General features: G+C 35.9%; 1 protein-coding gene across 1 annotated transcript in view; it reads right to left on the bottom strand.

Annotated features, from left to right (window-relative positions):
- LOC131829020 (phosphatidylinositol 3,4,5-trisphosphate 3-phosphatase and dual-specificity protein phosphatase PTEN-like) overlaps window positions 1-18,757 on the bottom strand; it is an 86,175-nt gene extending 67,418 nt beyond the window's left edge. The window contains 4 exon segments of the mRNA XM_059170353.1: window positions 15,722-15,817; window positions 16,062-16,188; window positions 16,310-16,422; window positions 18,626-18,757. Coding sequence (XP_059026336.1) covers window positions 15,722-15,817; window positions 16,062-16,095 — 130 coding nt within the window. The 5' untranslated portion in view covers window positions 16,096-16,188; window positions 16,310-16,422; window positions 18,626-18,757.
- Between the last annotated feature and the right edge of the window lie 370 nt (window positions 18,758-19,127).

Here is a 19,127-nt window from a genome sequence, read left to right as displayed (position 1 = left end):
CTATCTGTCTCCATCTCTCTCTCTCTCAAATAAATAAAATTTAAAAAATAAAATAAAAATAAAAACCTTTCATTAAAAGAAAAAAGACCTCACACAATAGCATATACAATATGCTACCTTCTGTACAAAAAATATTTTCTTTTTGGATAAAATGAGTAAGATTTACACACAATTTGCCTGAATCTGAACTTCTCAGCACACATGTGCATTTGCACACACACAAATGATAACTGAGAGACCAATAAACATGTTTGCTTCATAGAGAAGGGGTGGCAAAGGGGAAAAACATACACTAAAACCAGCAACAAACAAATCCAATTAAATATCAAATTGGTAACCAGGAGATAGAGTTTATTTCACAGGAGTTATTTGGCTACTGCAAGTTTACTGTACTTCTTGGTAGGAAACACTGTAAGAACAAAAAGAACTAAAAAGAAGGGCTCCTGGGTGGCTCAGCTGGTTACACATCTATCTCAGGGTCCTGGAATCGAGCCCCACACAGGGCTCCTTGCTTAGCAGAGGAGTCTGCTTCTCTTCTCCCTGTGCTCATATTCTCTCTCATGCCCATTTTCTTTCAAATCAATAAAATCTTAAAAAAAAAAGAACTACAAAGAAATTTTAAACTTTTTCTGCAAGTTTGTTTTTACTATTATCAGTATTGATATCCTCAAGCTTTCTTCTTTATATTGTACAAAAAAATGAAATTTTACTAATGATTTTAAGATTTATGATTATAGGTATAAAATCAAGAAATCAAGTAAAAACCTTAATTGGAAATATCAATATGAACTCATGTTTATAAAAATCTATGTTCTCTAGGTCTTTTCACTGAAATGGCCTAAAAGCATATCAATCTTAGCAGCAAACAATCCCTAGATGGACCCAGACTGCATCTCTAGTATTTAATATATTAAAAGGCACTAAACTTGGAACTATAATGGATGCCAGGTCTGTGGCAGGAAGGTACAAGATGAGTCTGGGATATTTTTCTGTGCCAGGAGACAAGGAAGGTACTCAAGAGATAATGATCTCTATCAGACAGATATAGGAGCTAAAATGAAGGACATCCCAGGACCTAAAGCTCTAACAAACTGAGTATCAAAGAAACAATTTAAATGGTAGTAAATTAAAACACCCTAAATAAAATTAAAACACTTGAGTCTAGATAAAGAATCTCAAAGGAAAAAAAGAACAAACTATTTTTCATTTATCACCTTTTGAAGTGGCTGTTAGAACAGTTCTTTCTCTACTCTGAAAGTAGAAAAAGAGGGAGATTAAGTATTTATGCTACTTTTCCTGAAGGTGCTGTATTTCACGACAACCAAATACCACCATTTCATACAGTAAAGATCTACTTTACAGAAAAACATTGTGTTAATAAACACAAAAGAATAGAACTTTAAAAGTCATATTTTGCAAACCCTAATAAATTTATTGATTTAGGCAAGGATCAACAACTGGTTCTAAACCAACAGGTTAGTGGATGATGAAGAACTGAAATTTTTTTTCTTAAGAGAGCCAAAGCAACACCACCCAAAATACCTTCTGATGTAAGGAGACCAATGTAACTGAACAGCGGGCAGAAAAGACTGCCACCACCCAATTTCAGTAGTAAATCTGGGCATCACCAAGGAAGTTAAGCAGAGATCCTGTAACTTTCTGTGTGATACAATATGAAGGACACAGCATCACCTATGATATCCAAGGTATCTTCAACCTGAGACTCAACCAAGTATTTAGATATAAATTTTAATTTACATTAAATACAAGAGATAGAGAAACAAGCTAAAGGACATGAGAATAAACTGGACAAATTCAAAAGGTCTGAAACATATGACTTAGTCTCTGCTCAAATGTCTTTTTAAAAGGCAAGGAGGGGAGGAATGGGTATCTCTTGTTTTTAAAAGACTTAAGGGTTGGGGTGCCTGGGTGGCTCAGTCGTTAAGCCTCTGCCTTCCACTCGGGTCATGGTCCCAGGGTCCTAGGATCGAGGCAAACATCAGGCTCAGCAGGAAGCCTGCTTCTCCCTCTCCCACTCCACCTGCTGTGTTCCCTCTCTCACTGTGCCTTTCTCTGTCAATTAAATGAATAAAAATCTTCCAAAACATTTTTTAAAATAAAAAAAAAAAAAAGACTTAAGGATTCTAAGAGCCAAGTTCATAGGTACAATGCTATTGTTTTAGACGAACAAGCCATAAAGAACATTTTTGAGCCAACCAGAGAAATTTGAAAATGATCTGGGCATTATATGGGATAAAAAAATGACTGAAATGGAAAAGCAAACATTACTGACTAAAAAAAAAAGGTTTCAAAAGAGAATACACAGCATTATGCCATAATCGAATAAGAATGCATATATACCCAGATAGACATATGTAGACAAAAAGATTACAAACTAAGGTACTAAAAGTAATCATCTCTAGGAGGTGGGAATATATATTTTTCTCATTTTTGTTTTTTATTTTCTGTTGTTGATACAATGCCTGCACTATTTCTGCAACAGATTTTTAAAAACTGTTTGCTTTATAATTACCTCCAGGTCTATTTACCAAGTATCATGACAAAATATTGTTTTGTTCCACATGACTTAAATTCAGCTCTGTATTTAGTTTTTAAAAAATGATGAATTTCTATCAATATATATATGTATATACACATACATACACACAAATATGTAATGAAAAAAGATTTAAGTAGCATTTACTATGTGGCAATTTTGTCACTTTAAGAATATATAAATTCACCCCCAATCTCAAAGTGTTCTTCTACTATGGGGACTCCAAAACTACTAGGATTATCACACATTACAAATAATAGCTGTCATCTATTATTCTCACCTAAGAAAGTAGTTCCACCTAAAAACATAGCTCATTCAAAGAACTATGTTCAATTATCAAAATATTTTGGGTATTATGTCCGTTCATGAGAAAGAAAAAAAGAGAGAGAGAGACTGGAGGCTCAAATCAAGCCTACAGCAGTAGTAATTCCTGAAAGTGAATAATCTTTACTTTGTAACCCTGTCTTGGGAGCACCAACATATAGAAAATAACACTCAGAAGACAAATGAGGCAGCAGTAGGGACCCAAAGCAGTGGCAGCTTCCACCAATCCAGAATTCCTACATAAAAAATTATAAATAGATATAAGTAAAAAATTTAAGTTGAATTATTCTGAGCAATGCAACAGCAAAGTATTTCTAATTCAAAGTAATAGTAATTACTGCTCCTAATGAACTTTCCAACTGAATGCTAAATTTCAGTAAAGACACTGTATGATTTTCAGCCTTATAGAAAAGCACAATAATACAATGCCCCTTGAAATGCAGTCATTTTAACCAGGACTAAACTCCAATGTATCCTTACACTATGAATACTAATAAAGGAGTTAAAGTTGAAAAGGACTTGGTTACCTTATTTAAACAAAACCATTTGTCTCTAATTATACATAAATAGGAATGTTATATACTCATTAAAGTAAACTCAGTTGGCCCCCTTTCATTCACTTAATTATTCAAACACACATTGAACATTCCGTGCAAGGGGCAATGAGAGCAGAGGCTAAGTAAGCAAAGACTACTGCACTGGAAAAGTCCCTACTCTGTCAGGAAAGACAAATAGACACACAGACATGCAGCGGTGCCACATGACTTATATTCTACTAAATATAAGACCGAAATATTTTAAGAGATAAAGAGAGAGGGGCTAATTCTAATTAAAGCTTTACAAAATAGGTGATATGTTAGAAAATCCTTAAGAAGTCAGTCAGACATCAGTAGACAGAAGAACAAACAAGCAATCAGAACACTTCAGGCAGGGAACAGAACATACAACATTAGGAAGCAGCAAGCAGGCCAGTGTGGCTAACACACAGAGCTGTATGGAGAAGGCAGGACAGAAGACTGCATTTAGTTTGAACTCCCTGTGAGAGGGAGTTCAATTTAACCAGACATATAAGGAGTCAAAGGCCAGAATCGGCGTGGGGGTCTCTGACAGAGCAACAATCCAATGCTTCCTTTACATAGAATCTAAACATCCAGTCTTCTGAAGGTTTCATTTTTCACAGATCCTCACCTTTCTTATTCACAGTTTGAGATTTTACCCAAGACTTTAACCTACATCATAAGTTAGAAAGATGCAGAGAACATGTGCCACACTACAGGAAATACATTCCCATTTAATCCTAGCAACCCTACAAGGTATTATTTCCATTTCATGAATGACAAAATTGAGGGTCAAAAAGACTGGGTAATTTGCATTGAGTTCCACAGCCAGTAAGTACTGAGTTATGATTCAAACCAGTTAGGTACAAACCCAGCTTTTTATACCATGCTGCCTCATAAAAGATTAAGAGTTCCTTATATTTCCAAATCAGTAACAAAAATATAAAAGCTTCAAAGGAAGCAGGTTCAAATGAAAGTGAATTTACTAATCAAATGTTAAAGCTGAAAAACTTTTAAAAGACAATACAGAATCACTGGAATTTCCAAAACTGAGTAATGAATTATAAGACACATATTTCTTATGACAAGAATTATACCAATGCATGTCCAATTTGACTTTTTTGCTTCCTAATGTTAAAATTTCTGACATACTTTTTTTGGACAATTTAAACCAAATAAAAATAACTGAGAAAACTATATATATATATATTTCTAATACGGAATAGTGTTAACTTGCAATTACCGGATATACTTTCAAATAATGAGAGTGTTTCATATGAAATTCTCATCTTATTACTTATAAATGCTGCGCATAAAGAATTATACTAACTAGATCACTACAGGAAGCCAAATATTTTTGCCATGTAGTGATCTACTCGCAGGCAATGTGGCAACATGGTCAAGAACATATGCTCCGGGCACCTGGGTGGCTCAGTGGGTTAAGCCGCTGCCTTCGTCTCAGGTCATGATCTCAGGATCCTGGGATAGAGCCCGTATGGGCACTCTGCTCAGCAGGGAGCCTGCTTCCTCCTCTCTCTCTCTCTGCCTGCCTCTATGCCTACTTGTGATCTCTGTCAAATAAATAAATAAAATCTTTAAAAAAAAAAAAAAAAGAACATATGCTCCAAGAGCCAAGCTGCCTGGATTTGAACTCTAGCGTCACTTACTAAGTCATCTTTTGCAAGTTACCCATCTTCAGTTCCCTGTGTAAAATGGGACTGGTAGGAGGTAACATTTTCTTTTCTTCTCTGCTTAATTTTTATTCAAGCTTTTATTTAAATTCCAGTTAGTTAACATACAGTATAATATTAATTTCAGGTATAGAAATTAACCAGGTGTAGAAATTAGCTGCATGTAATTAACTGTATACTAACTAACTGGAATTTAAATAAAAGTTTGGATTAAAAATTAAACAGAAAAGAAAGTGTTACCTTCATTAAAAAAAACAAAGTACTTATAACATAGGGTTGTGATAAGGATTAAATGCATTAACCTATGGAAAACAACTAGAACATAGTGATAGCTGTCTATCAGTTAAACAAATGGGACAGACCTATACCATTAGGGCTTACTGTAACGATTTGGATATATTTTTTTTCCAATGACACTCTTTACTGAATAACCTAATCCTTCTTAAGAGCATCAAAGTCTAATAGAAACCTTAACTCTTTGAAATCTTGACTATAGCAATTTGCCTTTTAAGTATTTAACTTCAGAACAAATGTAAAATATTCCCAAATTTAACAAAGGGAACAAAACAAAAGACTGCTTTCCCCTTGTTATCAGTGGCTACATGAAGTAAGCAGAGAGGTAGAAGGAATTTCTGTCGGGCCTCAGAGGGACAGCTACCATTGCTATGGCAGGTCTGCAGACACAGACATACGACGTTCAGTACATGACCTTTCACCCCACCTCTAAGCAAACATGCTCAGTTTGTTTTGTTTTAATTCAGGTATAATTTACATACAATAAAATACAAGATCTTAAGTGATTCATTGATGAGTTTTGATAATCATATATATCATGTTGGAGAGTCTTGATTCAAGTGCTGCAACAATCCCCTCTCAAACATAGAATGCTGACTGCAAGAAAGAAAATAATAAATGATAATTAAGTTCTAAAGCCTGTCCACAGAAGTCAATTTCACCAATAACAGAACTGACACACTATAAAATGATGCAGCTAGTATATGAGCTAACTCAATTTTTACTGGTTGTTCTTAACATCCAATCCTGACTTAAAACACTAAAAGGATATTCTAAGTTACACCAAATTAACAAAATGCCTTTAGAAAAAAACATGTGAGCTGAGATTTCATATTGACCTTGTCTCAAAATTTTACTTGTACCCAAATTAATGTCATTTGCACTACAAATTTAACTAGAATTTTCAAATAGAGAATAACCAAAAATAGCTCCGTAAGCCTTATTTTATGTGTCCCTGAATATAGACAGTCTTATTTTAAGTACAATTATTAAAAATAAAGCACTTCTGAAGTTTCTTTGTAGTACTACTCAACATAATATATAGATATACTTATCCCCAAACAAGTTATAAACTAAAATACCAGTATACAGTACTAGTATTCAAACCAGTAACATCTTTTTGTCTGCCACAATTATTTTAAGAAAAATTACTTCCACAGATCACATATAAGTTATTTTAAAAATTCTAGTTAACTGGAAGCGGTAACATACATGGAACGCAGATGGCAAATAGAAAGTGACATGTGGATTACAGAGGTAGTGATCAAAAAGCAGTAAGAGCAAACCTGAAGTTGCCTAGCTCACAAGAGGAACTGACGTTGAGCTGAATCGGCAGCAGGAATGAAGGAATAAAGTCAGACTAACAAGAAGAGACAAGAAGAATCGAAAGCTAGTTAGTAAATACCAAGACTGCACCATTTAATTCTATTTTCCAGGAATTTCTGGAGCTTTTCCCCTGCTTTCTGTCAGGGCTATCGACCAACAGATGCTTAAGGATCAGGTGAGGGGAAAAAAATTCAGCCACTGATTCATAATCTACATCAGGACTGCATTTTTTTTCTAACAAATTTTAACAAGTTTAAAATTAACAAAGAGTTTCCATGTATGTCACAGTTATATCCATATTAGCAACTTCACTAATCAAATTATGCTTTAAACAACTGCCACTCATAGACTTATACGGGAGTCTCATTTAATGCAAGATTTTTTTATTTCTCACTAGGTATTCTTTTTCTCTATTAAATGTGTAAAATGTTTGTATCTGGTTTCTAAATTGAAGATTCATATTGGTAGGAAAGCAGAAAAAGGAAATGCTGATTTTTCCAGTTGATAAAGTGCTAATTGCATTATTTGAGAACAATTTGTCCTAACATATAAAGCATATAAATATTCCTGTGCAGAGCAAATTAATGCTGCCTAAAATCTGATTTTATAAAGTGAAAAGGGTGCGTAAGCACCAAAGCCTAAACTACAGAAATACTAAAAATATTTCTCAAAAAAATACAGAAAACTACAAAAATATTAAAAATATTGGTCCAAAAAAATTGGGGATTTTTAAGAATAAAGCATAGTGGTCAGAAACAGCACAGGACACAGGAACATTTGTTTAAATATTCCCAAGGTGCCAAGCCTGCATTAAAATACTTCATGCATAATGTCGTTTGTTTATTTATTTTTATTATGTTATGTTAGTCACCATACAGTAAACCATTAGTTTTTGATGTAGTGTTCCATGATTCATTGTGCATAGTGTCATTTAATAAATAGAAGACCAAAGTTCCATTCTCAGCTTTGCAACTTAAAAGCCTATGACTGCAGGTAAGTTACTAAGTCTCTGGGCCTCAAATATTTTTGTTTCTTTTGTCTGCAAAATGATGATCCTAACACCTAATGTAATTTCTTTATTGGTTGTTTCAAGGATCAAATGCGGTATCTGGAAATATCTTTAAAACTATAAACTGTAAAGGGCTATTAGAATTGTAATAAGTAGCTGTTATGATTTGAGGTTGCATGGACTAGAAATATCCTGTTATTTAATTTTAGTTTCAATGTCTCATTACAAGGCAACTCAATATGATGTTTTTATAAACAAATTATAAAAGAAAAGAATTCCAATATATTCACTTAAATCCACTTTAACATAAATTTTAGGTTCCTTTTAACACTTCTAAATTAGCTGCCCACAATGGCAAACCAGAAAGGAAAACTGACTGCCAAGTAATTTATGAGCTCTACTGGAGCTTTCTATTCCTCCAAACAATTAGGACCTCACAACTTCCTCTAAAATTGTTACATTATACCAACTTGCCTTGACTGAAGAGTTTATACACATTTTTGCTTTGAAAAGAAGTTTAGATGTCACTATGTGGAGTTCTTTTTGTTGCTGTTGTAGTTTCGTTTGTTTTAAGCAGGCTCCATGCCCAGCACAGGGCTTGAACTCACAAACCGGAGTTTAAGGGTCCCATGCTCTACCAACTGAGCCAGGCTTAGATCTTACTTTCTGAAGGAAAATACCACATTCTTCAAAGGTAACATCAAGAATTGCTAGTAATTCTTCTACTTAGTAGCAATACCATAAATTGGTTCATTTGGCACAAAATCTGCAATCTGTAACAAAGAACTATGAAACTGTTTTACCTTTTATTCCAGAAACCCCACTCTAACAATGTGCACTAAGAAAACAATGTAAACTATGCAAAGATAGTCACAATATGCTGTTTTTAAAGGGAAAAATTGGAAATAATCCTAACACAGCACAGTAAGCAATGCCTGATATTTAGCCCAATGAAATGCTACCTATATAGCTTTAAAAATGACAAATACCCACTGACAGATAAAAATTAAGCTGTGAATACCTAAGAATGTAATTATGAGCATAAACACATTAACAAAGAGGGAATGATAATTTCCAGTGACAAATACCTGACACAGAATCAACTTCTTCTATTGTTTAAATTGAAGATTACAGTTTTAAACAAATACTTTTTAAAGGAACAATCAAGGCCCTCTGAACTTTATTTAAATGTAAGCAAACCAGAACCACAGAAAAATATCTAATCAAGTCACTGATAATGCTAGCAATGCTCCAAAACCCAAAGTACAATTTTTGTGTGTATTAGCTAAGGGATTATTCCTCTCAATAAATTTAATCAATTTTTCTTCAGAGCTGTTATGAAATAATGTATCTACAACTGTTCAAACCTACATCTGTGAACCTCTAAAATTTAAGTTGCCCAACTAACTGGTTTTAATGAGCATAAGAAACAATTACCTCCTTCCTAGCTCTCTGGATGAATATGATAAGGCAGATTTCCTGTTTCAGAACTCTGCTGCTGTTAAAATACACACACGTAAACCCCGCCCCCTCCCTGCCATGGTTCTGCTCCCACTAACAAACATCCAAGATTGACTACCAATGACAAATCAAATAAAATATGGTTTTAACTTACAGAACAACTTTCAGAAAGATCATCAGTCCAATATGCATTAGATATACTTGTCAGCATTATATACCTGAACTATAAGCCAAATGCTAACCTAATTTCCTACAGCAAAATCATAATAAAGTATATGAAAAACTAAAAAACTTAAAATTATGACATCAATCCAGCATTATTGTAAAGTACATAAAAGTGTATCTTTTACACTCTAATCTTTATATTCAGTGTTAGGTTTATGGTACTTCTGTAGTTCATTTCATTATAAAAGCCATGCTTTTCATCCTTTAATTTACCAGAGATAACTATCTAAAACACTAGGTTTGGGCTGCTATTTAAGGTCACTAACTTTCACAGAAAGAAAGACATTCCAACAGGTAAGACAAAAAAGATGATAAGGGATGTATCAATAGTTTGAGAACAAAGGCCTAATAATATTTAGTGCAAATTTACTCAATACTAGTAAACTACATTAAAAAAAAAAAACACAACAGATTCCAACATTTCCAACTCTATTGATCTTTTAGATGCAGCCGTGCACAAATTTCCTAATGTTCGAAACTACTACACATACATAATACGAAGGAAAAAAGCTCAATACAAAACGTATCGCCAGCAAGTGGGGTTTCAGTTTCCTACTAATTAAGCTAAAACTGTAAAATTTCTAAATTTACTTCTATCAAATTTACCTTTCAATGAAACCACTGCTAATTTGAACCATTTTAATGGAAGAAAGCTCCAAACAAGTGTGTGCTAGGCTGCTTCATTTTATATTTGGCTTTAATATAACAGACCCAAATCTCTTTATTTTATATCTAAGCCAGGACATCATCTAGAAATGACTTGCTTTTTTTTTTTCCCCCATGTGGCAAAAATAGTTTTGCCTAACTGCTGTATTTTAATCCTGGAAGGGTTTATACTAATATAAACTAGAAATACAGGTCTACTTTAAAATATTAAGGCACAGATATTGGCATTTATTACTACATTAATAAGAATCATATTACTGATTTTATGAAAACTGCCTTGGTTCTAATACTGAAAAACATGATTTATATTCTCACTTGAGGATATTTTTATCATTATATCAACTTTATAATCACTTGAATAAGTGGATCATAAAAAAAAAACTCTGAAATTACATATACTAAAATACTAGCCAAAATTCATATTTTAAATTTTAGTAATATGCAGATTTAAATATACTAAAAAATATGAGAGCAAGTCTACATTGCTTGGTTTGAAAAGGCAGTACTTTTAGTTTTAGTCAGCTACCCATAAATGCTTGTTCCTAAAGCAAGTATCATTTTAGTATAAATCCAATTATCACATTGGGGGAAAAAAGCACAATTACTAATCAATTAGTTGTGGAATCTTCATATGCAAAGGAGAATATACAGAAAAACCTCGAAAATTATTAAGCTGAAACATGAAAGATAAAAAGGGAGATAACTCTGTCAACCAAAAAACTGTTGAAAAACATTAAAAGGTCAACATACAGAAAAACAAATACCAACAGTTAGACGGGAGGGACGGAAATGAAAACAAGGGAAAGGAGCTCATAACACCTCACACCCTTTAAATACTATTAGGCAAACAAAACAGGTAAAGACTGAATATTTGGATAAAAATCTCACCTACATACATGCTCCCTCACTTAATATAAGAGACAGAATTTACACACATATTATCTGTTTATCCAAAAGGGCACCATTCTCTTCATGACCTACCACTCAGACCCAAACAAATTCTATAAAGTGATGCTTGTCAAATAATCTACTTTCATCAGACATGAGTTTTAAATTGGCAAGATGATTCTTACACAAAAAATAGAGGCCCTAAACACAAAGTTAGATCCTATCTACACTGAAATAGTATGCCTGATCATATTAATCATTTGGCATAACAAACTTCTCAGTAAAAATATCAATAAATAAAGTAGATTAAAACTAATCAGACCCTATTAAGCCCAATATTCAATTTTTTTTAATTTTTTTTAAAGATTTTATTTATTTATCAGAGAGAGAGAGAGGGAGCGCGAGCGAGCACAGGCAGACAGAGTGGCAGGCAGAGGCAGAGGGAGAAGCAGGCTCCCTGCCGAGCAAGGAGCCTGATGTGGGACTCGATCCCAGGACGCTGGGATCATGACCCGAACCAAAGGCAGCTGTCCAACCAACTCAGCCACCCAGGCGTCCCCCAATATTCAATTTTAAAGACATCTATCCAACCTGGCAACACCAGTTCTTGGGGTGGGGGAGGGAGGGTGTGAAAAGGAATTATGTTACAGAAACAACTTATATATTGTAGCTTGAAAAAGCAAAATTTTAAATGGGAAAAATCACTTCACAGCAGAAAGACAAGAACTGAGTTGTACAAGAAAGCAGAGGACCTGAAAAATATTTAAAGCAAATATTTAAGGAATACATATTAAATCAGTTCCCTGATGAAGTTCCATAATAATGAATTCCTATATATCAACTTTTAGGAAAATTACAGCTAAAAACTATCAAAATCTCATATAACTTAATATCACAAGATAAAAACATGGTGTTCCCACTTAAATATCCAAATAATCTTGTAAAACTAAATGACTAAAAGCCAGACTTCCATTACATAAGCTTTAGTTCTCAACCAATATCTTCACATTTTATAAAAAAAAATATAAACACTGGCATAACCTCTAAGCTTTATTTTTGCAAAAGCTTAAAATTTGGTATTAGTCTTTAAAGACTGTAATTAATAGATGATTCCAAAAAACAGAAATGTCAAAACCACTCATATCACTAGATTATCTTAACTTTTTCCTGTATTTGAGTAACAGATGGCAAACCTTAGTTCTTGGACACTACACAGTAATCACAATCTGTGTGACCTTTTCAGTATTAAAAAGAATCCAAATAGCCTTAATAACCAGCACCTGAGTCTATTTTACAGTATTATCTATAATCCTGATCATAGTGAACAGAAACTAGATATGCGAAAATGCATCAGACTTTTTGGTGTGCTGATTCTTATTTTCCATAAATTTCCTACAAATAGCCCAGGAAAACTATCCAGATGTCAGAATGCTTCTTCAGTTTTCAAAAAACATAGATGCACACATTTACAAAGTATTTTTACCATTACTTCATTTTCATTAGTACCAAAAAGGTATATAGCATACCTAGATCAAAATTTCCTTATGCTTATTGAAAGAATTTTATCTCATTTTAAAAATGTTACTCTAACAAGTAATTTTGTTTAAAAAAGAGAAGAGTTTGTTTCTTCCTCAATACTTTTGTTCTAAGTACACGAATTAATACATTTGCTCAAGACATCATTTAGCTAATAAGGTTAAAATTATCTCTCTGTTTTAATACATGACTCTTAAAAATAAACTCTGTAATAAATAAATAAAATGGAACACTAATGGACAACTAAAAGGAATGAACCATTGATACAATAACTTAGATGAATATTCAATGTGTTATGTCGAGGGAAAGAAACTAATCCCAAAATGACATACATACAAATCTATGTAACATTTGAACTGACAGTGGCAGAGCGCACAGGAGTGAAGAGGCTGTGGTTATAAAAGGGCCAACAGTAGAGGTCCTTATGATAATGGAACTATAGAGTATTTTGACTATGGGGCAGATACGCAAAACCTACACAAGTGACAAAGTTGTACTGTACTAAATGTATGCAAACAAATGAAGAGAAGAAAAACTGGAGAGATCTTTCTTAGGCCCCAAAATTTTATCAATGTCAATATCCTGGATATGATATATATATATTTTTCTGGATATGATATTTATACAACAGTTTTGCAAAATGTTACCATTAGTGAAAACTGGGTGAACTGTTCTCAGGACTTGCATATATCGTTTCTTAAAAGTGCACTGGAATCTGTAGTCATCTCATAAAAAGAAGTATTTCAATTTAAAAAATTAGCAAGATGGTAGTTCACCTAAGAACTTGCTCCAAATAAGAGCATTAAAATGAAGCTAGCGATGATCATCCCAGGACCCTGGTATCATGACGTGAGCCGAAGGCAGACACTTAATGACTGAGCCACCCGGGCAGGCCCTGAACAGATTTTTGCCAGTATGTATTCATCCTTGGGGTTCTTCCAATTTGCTTTCTTTACTGTAATTATATTTTCTGTTCTCCTTTCTCAGTTTGACACCTTGCCATGTGTTTGCTATTCCCTTATTAATATCCTTCTTAAATACCTGTATCACAGAGATAATTAATCCAATTAGTACACCCTTTGGAAACTCAGGATTTAATATTTGGTCACATAATTTACCTACTTTAGGACTACTTTGATCAGATGACAATTCTATCACCAACTAGCTTTCTTCCCAATACTTTTCACCCCTTTTTTCTTATAATCGTTTTGCATGCATTTGTGCTGGTTCCTTTTCCATTACTTGGGCTAAAAGGATGAGAGCTTTTCAAGGAAGACCAAACTGCAAAAGGTTTACTTGAGAGACAAAACAGAGTCATCACTTAGGCTAGAGGGGTAACTCATTATGAACAAGTGGTCAGCACATGTGTTGGTCTCAGTTTACAGATCAACCAGGATGTGCCTTCCTTCCTCGTTGGAGTAGCCTCCAGAACAGCTTGCTCTCTTGCTCATCACAGAGCCAGTTCACTGGGGCTGGCACTGCTGCAGCTCCAAATTGAGGAAAACCAAGTGTTGGGCTCATTTCACAGAAACAAGCCCAGAGGCCGAACTGGGCCCATGGAGGCTCCGACTTCCCCAGCATCTGCCTAGGCCAACTGTCTGATGCAATCCAGGAAAGAAAGGTAGTTAAAGCTCTACAGAACAGTTTCATCTGAGAGAGAGGAACAAGACAAAAGAGAACATCCTTTCCCCTTCCACCTTTCTGACCAGCTGCTCTGGCACACAGCGGTTCACACTGAGACTCGGAACATATCCTGCTAGTCTGAGCAATCAGATGTGCTAATTACAAAGCTACAGTCAACGAGGTAATCACCCCCCTGAGCCTTCCCCTCCTCCTAACCAGCCTTACCGTCCCCCTTGCTTCCCTCACTTTTGTAGAAGGTCTGCAAATCCCGATCAACCGTTGCCAAGTAAGTTTTTGCATCAAATTCTATGTCAGAGGAGTACCCGCTAAGATGGCATGTAAGATTATTTCTGCACATTTAGTGTCTATGAGGTGGTTTTCCCTCGTGTACAGTCTCTCTTGCACCATCATGGAAACAGGGCTGCTGAAAAGTGTGGTTTGTGCTTCTACACTTCAGTACGTCTCCTTTGCAGAACGAAACTGTCTCCAAGGGAGCTCAGCTATCTAGTTCATAGCACCGTTGTTCATGGAGTTTAGGTGTGGATGTGCTCTGTTCATGAAAAGCGCACTGCCAGACCCCATGCGCATCAGAAATGCTTTTGTTTTCTACTCACCTGCTAAAACACACAGGTTCCTTGATCCATCATCAGCTCTGCTGCAGGTACACTTGCACTGATTTGGGATTTCAGATATCCACTAGTGTCATAGAATGAGGCTTGTCTTACTCACTTCCCTTAGTGCTTCTGGATGATTTGCAGACAAAGGCAGAAAACGCTGACTTGATACATTTTTCTTCAAGAAGTTCATTTTGCCTTTGAAAACCATCTTAACTCAGCTACAGGACACCATGCTCTGTTTCCACCTTATCTCCCGACTGTTCCTTCTCTCTTCTTCGCTGAGTCCTCTCATTTTCATGACTTCTAAACATTAGTGTCCCAGGGGACAGCTATCATTCAGACCTCTCAAATTTGTTCATTCTACCTTCTGAGGAGAGGTGGTTACATGATCCCTTAGCTTCAAATACTAATTTTATAAAAACTGTAAATACTACCATAAGTTGATAATTTCCTAGTAAGTATCTCCAACCTGGTGTCTTCCCTATATCACCTCTGCTCATACAACCAAATGCTTATTCCCATGTAAACCTGTGCATTTTATAATCATTTCATTCAAGCTGATATCATCCAAATGCCTTCCTGAATGCCTTCCTTTTCTCAAGTATTATATTTCATTATTTCAATTTACAACTTCCTTGCAATTTTGTTGACATACTATGTATATAGTATGTGTATGTGTGTACGTATTATGTATGTTATGACATATTATGTGTATAGTATGTGTATGTGTTTTTATTTCTTTTCTTTCCCTATCAGAATGTAAGCTCCATGAGGTCAAGAACAAATTCAGTTTGATCATGTGTTTCAGCACCTAAAACTTGAGTGAGGCACAGCAGGTACTCAGTATTTGTTAAATGTGAAAATGAACATATAAGCAAGTACCTGAGAATAAAAACAATTCACACCATGTCACCTAGTGTCCATCTGTTTAATAAATACTATCTCACCTGGGTAGCTCTGACTTGGGGACTCTTCCTCTAGCATCCATGGCTGCTCTCCTTGCTCCAACTTCAGGATCACTTCTGGTTTAGGGATGCAACACCCTGTAATTGGGAAATAACATGGGAATTCAGCAAAGTTCAAGGGCTTCAGGGCCCTTGAAGAAGACAGAAGACGAAGCTTCAGGGGCCAATTACAACACTTCATTCTTTACAGTGATTCAACAATCCTTCTGCTTAATACTTGAAATCTCAAACTTAAATATCATTAAACTCAACAAAGCTTCTACAGGTGTCAAACCAAGAATGAAAGTGCATACTAGGAGTCTGCATGGGAAACAATCCTTACCCACTGAGACAAGGTGGCTATAGTTTTCCAGCATCACCTCCCTGTACAGGGTCCTCTGAGCAGGGTCCAGATGCTGCCACTCCTCCTGGGTAAAGCCCACAGTCACATCCCCAAATGATAAGGATCCCTGAAACAGCACATTTGTGTTCAAATTTAAGTAATCACAATGGGAAGACATGGAAAAGCTGTCGAAGAACTGTTACGGAGTTCACTATTCACAATTAGAAAATGTGTTCTGGCGTGCCTACCTTTGTACTTGGTTGGAGGAGAAAGCACGGCAGACTTTCCTCACCAGTGTGATAAGTTACCGGCGTCCCATCATGTGCCTACATGCCATAAAGAACTCTGCTACCTTGAGAATCTGAAAACCAATAAAACCATGTCACTGTTCTCAAGGAGCATATAATCTGACAGACACAAGCATGAAGCATCCAATTGCCATGTAGCATGAAATCCTACTACAGTAAAACAGGTGCAAAGTAGAGTGAGATTACAGAGGGGAGAAAAGTTCTATTCCTGCTATTAGGGTAAATTTCACTGATAACAGAGTATCATTTATGAACCTGGGCCAAGAGCATAACCATGCACACTTCTAAAATATGGAGTTAACTGTTTGCCTTTGGCTCCAGTCATGATTTCAGGGTCCTGGGATCGAGCCCCTTGTCAGGCTCCCTGCTCAGTGGGGAGTCTGCTTTTCGCTCTCCCCCTGTGTGTATGTGTTCTCTCTCTCTGTCAAAGGAATAAAAATCTTTTTAAAATGTAGTTAAAGGAGTCAGTGAACACACAGGAAAGGACTGCTGGGACTATGTTCACATAAAGAGCTACAGTCGTCTTCAGGGAAAATGCTATTTAATAATTCTGAACATAACTCCTGCAGGACGGGGTGCCCAAAATGTTTGGTTACTGTTCCATCTAGGAAACCCTTTTCTTTCTTTCTTTTCTTTTTTAAGGAAACCCTTTTTTTAAACAGTAAACTTACAATGTCAATTAATATATTAAATTCCATTATTTATTTTTCCTAAGTCACCTTTATTTTTTCAGATGAATATATTTGGCATGTTACATTGTATAACTCTGATAGGCTTATATACTGTAACGATTGCCAATGTAGCTGTATTTATCGTGTTACCTAATTACAGCACATTAGTGTGTATATACATTTTGCTGTATACTAGATTTCTTCATTCTTTTTTTTATGGATTACAATAAATCTAGGGAGATACCCAAGTATTTTCTTCCCATAACTGAACTGACGGTCTTATACAGTTCATAGCTTTTATACCACCCATTTATAAAATGACCACTGTGGGAAATATAGCAAGAAGAAACAGAGACATATCATTCCCAGGTTATCAAAACAAACAGCTAATCAATGTTCATGTCATACACTAAAAATTGGTTACTAGGAAAAACAAGACTATTTTCCAGAAATGTATAAGGTATTATTGAGAAAACAAAGAACAAAGAATACCTAAGTAAATGAATACACTATATTCATGGCTTGGACAACTTAATATTACAAAAATATCTCATTTCTCCACAAATTGGCCTATAGATTCAAGACAATCAGAATTAAAATCTTAGCAGATATTTTTGTGGAAACTGATAACTTTACTCTCAGACTTACATAGAAACTTGAATGGCCAAGAATAACCAAAACTACCTTGGAAAACAGAATGGATAAACTCACACTAATTATATAGGCAGAATCTAAGATGATGACCTCCAATGGATCCAACAACGTGACATAAACTCCTCTTAAATGGAAGAGACTTAAGTCCCTGTGATTGTGATACATTCTACGGCAAAACAGATTTTGCAAGTATAAATGAGATCCTTTAATCAGTTGACTTTGGTCTAAAAGGAAGATTTACTTGGGTGGGCCTGACCTAATCGTGTGAGTCTTTTATTAATTTATCTTAAATATTTTATTTATTTATTTGAGAGAGAGAGAGAGAGAGAGAGAGCGCATGAGCACACGAGCAGGGTGAGGGGCAAGGAGCCCAACATGGGACTTGATCTCAGGACCCCGGGATTATGACCTGAGCCAAAGGCAGACACTTAACCAACTGAGCCACCCAGGCGTCCCACATGTGAGTCTTTTAAGGAATGTAAGATATCAGAGACCCTTCTTCTGACCTCAAAGAAGAAACAAGCTACTGTGACTCCTACGGCTGTCCAGAAATAAATTCTGCCACATATGTACAGATGGGAACCCAACCAAGCCTTAGATAAGGAGTCCCAAGCAACACCTTGATTGGAGCATTAATGCCTAAGAAACTTAGTTAACCTACTCCTAACTCATTCTCGTCTATACATATGAGCCATATGAGCAGGGAGCCTGATGCTAGGATTGATCCCGGACTCCAAGAGCAGGACCTGAGCCGATGGCCAATACTTAACCCACTGAGCCACCCAAGAACTCCTGGAGAGACTTTGTGAAACAATCTCGTATAAATAGGAGTTTTCCAGAGTAGCAGATAGGAAAATGAACATTTCAGTCTCCTAGGTGCCCTCAGGAGTATCCTTTTTCTAATGTCCAAAAATGCAGGTAGTTAACGTACAGCGCAGTATTGCATTCTGCAGTACAACTCAGGGACTCATCACTTCTCTCCACCACTCAGAGCTGACCACAACAAGTGCCTTAATTGCCCATCATCCATCGACCCTTCCCCCACCCCCTTCCTCCATGACACCCTCAGAGTTCTGTCATGAGCCATCGCCACGGTGACCTGATGACACGCATCCAATGTTCCATTTCAACTGTCACTCTGTGAGCCGAGCCCCTGGCGGTTGGGTGAACAGGACTAACAGTCCCCACGATGGGGAACCTTAACTGCTGTTGTATAGGTATGTGCCTATCGATTTTCTCAATTCTCTTCTCTGGAGCTGGCTGCCTCCCTTTCACAGAGATCGGCTTCTTCTCTTTGGCTTTTCCTCTCCACCCTCTGATTCCCCCTCCCGGTTGGATGCCTGTGTTTGTGCGTTTGTCTGGGTGATTTCATTCGGATTTCGTGGGGAAGCTGCCTTCCTTAAAGCGCTTTGATGTTCAGAAAACCGTACTCT

This window comes from Mustela lutreola, chromosome 4, assembly GCF_030435805.1.
Source record: "Mustela lutreola isolate mMusLut2 chromosome 4, mMusLut2.pri, whole genome shotgun sequence".
Lineage (NCBI taxonomy): Eukaryota > Metazoa > Chordata > Mammalia > Carnivora > Mustelidae > Mustela > Mustela lutreola.
Note: the sequence above shows the minus strand (reverse complement) of the source record. Positions and strands in the feature narration are given on the sequence as shown.